General features: G+C 46.5%; 1 protein-coding gene across 1 annotated transcript in view; it reads left to right on the forward strand.

Annotated features, from left to right (window-relative positions):
• Nucleotides 1–1,247, forward strand: part of LOC101853970 (putative GPI-anchored protein pfl2) — a gene marked incomplete in the record, with an annotated part of 26,033 nt that overhangs the window by 18,456 nt on the left and 6,330 nt on the right. The window contains 2 exon segments of the mRNA XM_013088235.2: nucleotides 80–307; nucleotides 892–1,119. Of these exon segments, the coding sequence (XP_012943689.1) occupies nucleotides 80–307; nucleotides 892–1,119 (456 nt within the window).

Genomic DNA, 1,247 nt, shown 5'->3' on the forward strand with positions numbered 1-1,247 from the left:
CCCCCCCGACCCTTTTCCTTGTATCCCTTCTTTACCTACATTCAGACCTCTCCTCTGTACCCTCTCCTTCTGTCTCCAGCACCAGCCTGCACACTGTCCAATACGGCTGACCTTGACGGAGATAGTCCTGCAGTCACACTGGCTCTCTCTATTGAAGACAGCTGTAAGAAAGTCTGCAATTCAATCGCCGAGTGTATGGCCTTTGTCTTTCGCTCCAGCCCCGCTGAGTGCAAGTTGTTGGAGTCAGTACCTACTACAACTGCCACTGTTGGAAGTGTTTATTCCAAGAAGATACAAAGTGGCTCAGGTCTGTCGCTATGCACACTTTGTTTTGCAATGTTTTACTTCTCACATCTATTTTTATCTCGTCTCACCTTAACACACGTCTCTTAACTTCAACTCAGCCGACCTTCTCTCACCCAAAGCCTCCCCGCGTCATCTAAATTTATCTCACCTCACTACAACTACAGCTCACCCAAATCTCATATCCTACACCTTATGTACCCTCCTTCATTCCACTTTCACCACCACTCATTTCTCTTTATTTACCTCAGCCATTTAACCCCATATTATCATCTCATCCTATACTATCTCACATTACCTAATCCCCCTCACTTATTCAATTTCATTTCATTTTCCCTCATCTCGTGTGATCTCACCTCACCTTAATTCAACTCAATTGTTGTTTACTTCACCTGATTTCTACTCACGTCATTTCTCGTTGCACGTCAGCCCATCTAACTCAACATCACTTCAATGTACCTCTCCCCATTTCATTTAACCTCGTTCAAACTCAGCTCATCTCAGATTACCTCTACTCATCTCACATCAGTTAGCTCACTCAACCTCGCTTTACCTCAGCCTGTCTCACTTTAACTGAATTTCATGCAGGTCCCTCTTGTGAGTTCGAGAGATCAGAGAACATGGACGTGCCGTCCTCTGCCAGCTCCACCAGTCTCACCAACAGTGCTAGATCGTGTGCTGAACTATGTCTGGCCATCAGTAACTGTTTAGCAGTCAGTTACAACCCGAATGGAGGCCTGTGCAAGCTCTTCACCTCCACACCAATGACTACAGCCAGTTCAGGTGTCACCTTATATGAAAAATCTTGCAGCAGCTGTAAGTGACGTGTGTGTGTAAATGTGCTTAGTTCTGTACCCCCGCTGTACCCGCTCACTGCACTACCCCACTATAACCCTGTCCCTGTTCTGACCCTTCTGTCTGGATACCCATCCTTCGTCTCCCCC

This window comes from Aplysia californica, unplaced genomic scaffold, assembly GCF_000002075.1.
Source record: "Aplysia californica isolate F4 #8 unplaced genomic scaffold, AplCal3.0 scaffold00708, whole genome shotgun sequence".
Classification (NCBI taxonomy): domain Eukaryota; kingdom Metazoa; phylum Mollusca; class Gastropoda; order Aplysiida; family Aplysiidae; genus Aplysia; species Aplysia californica.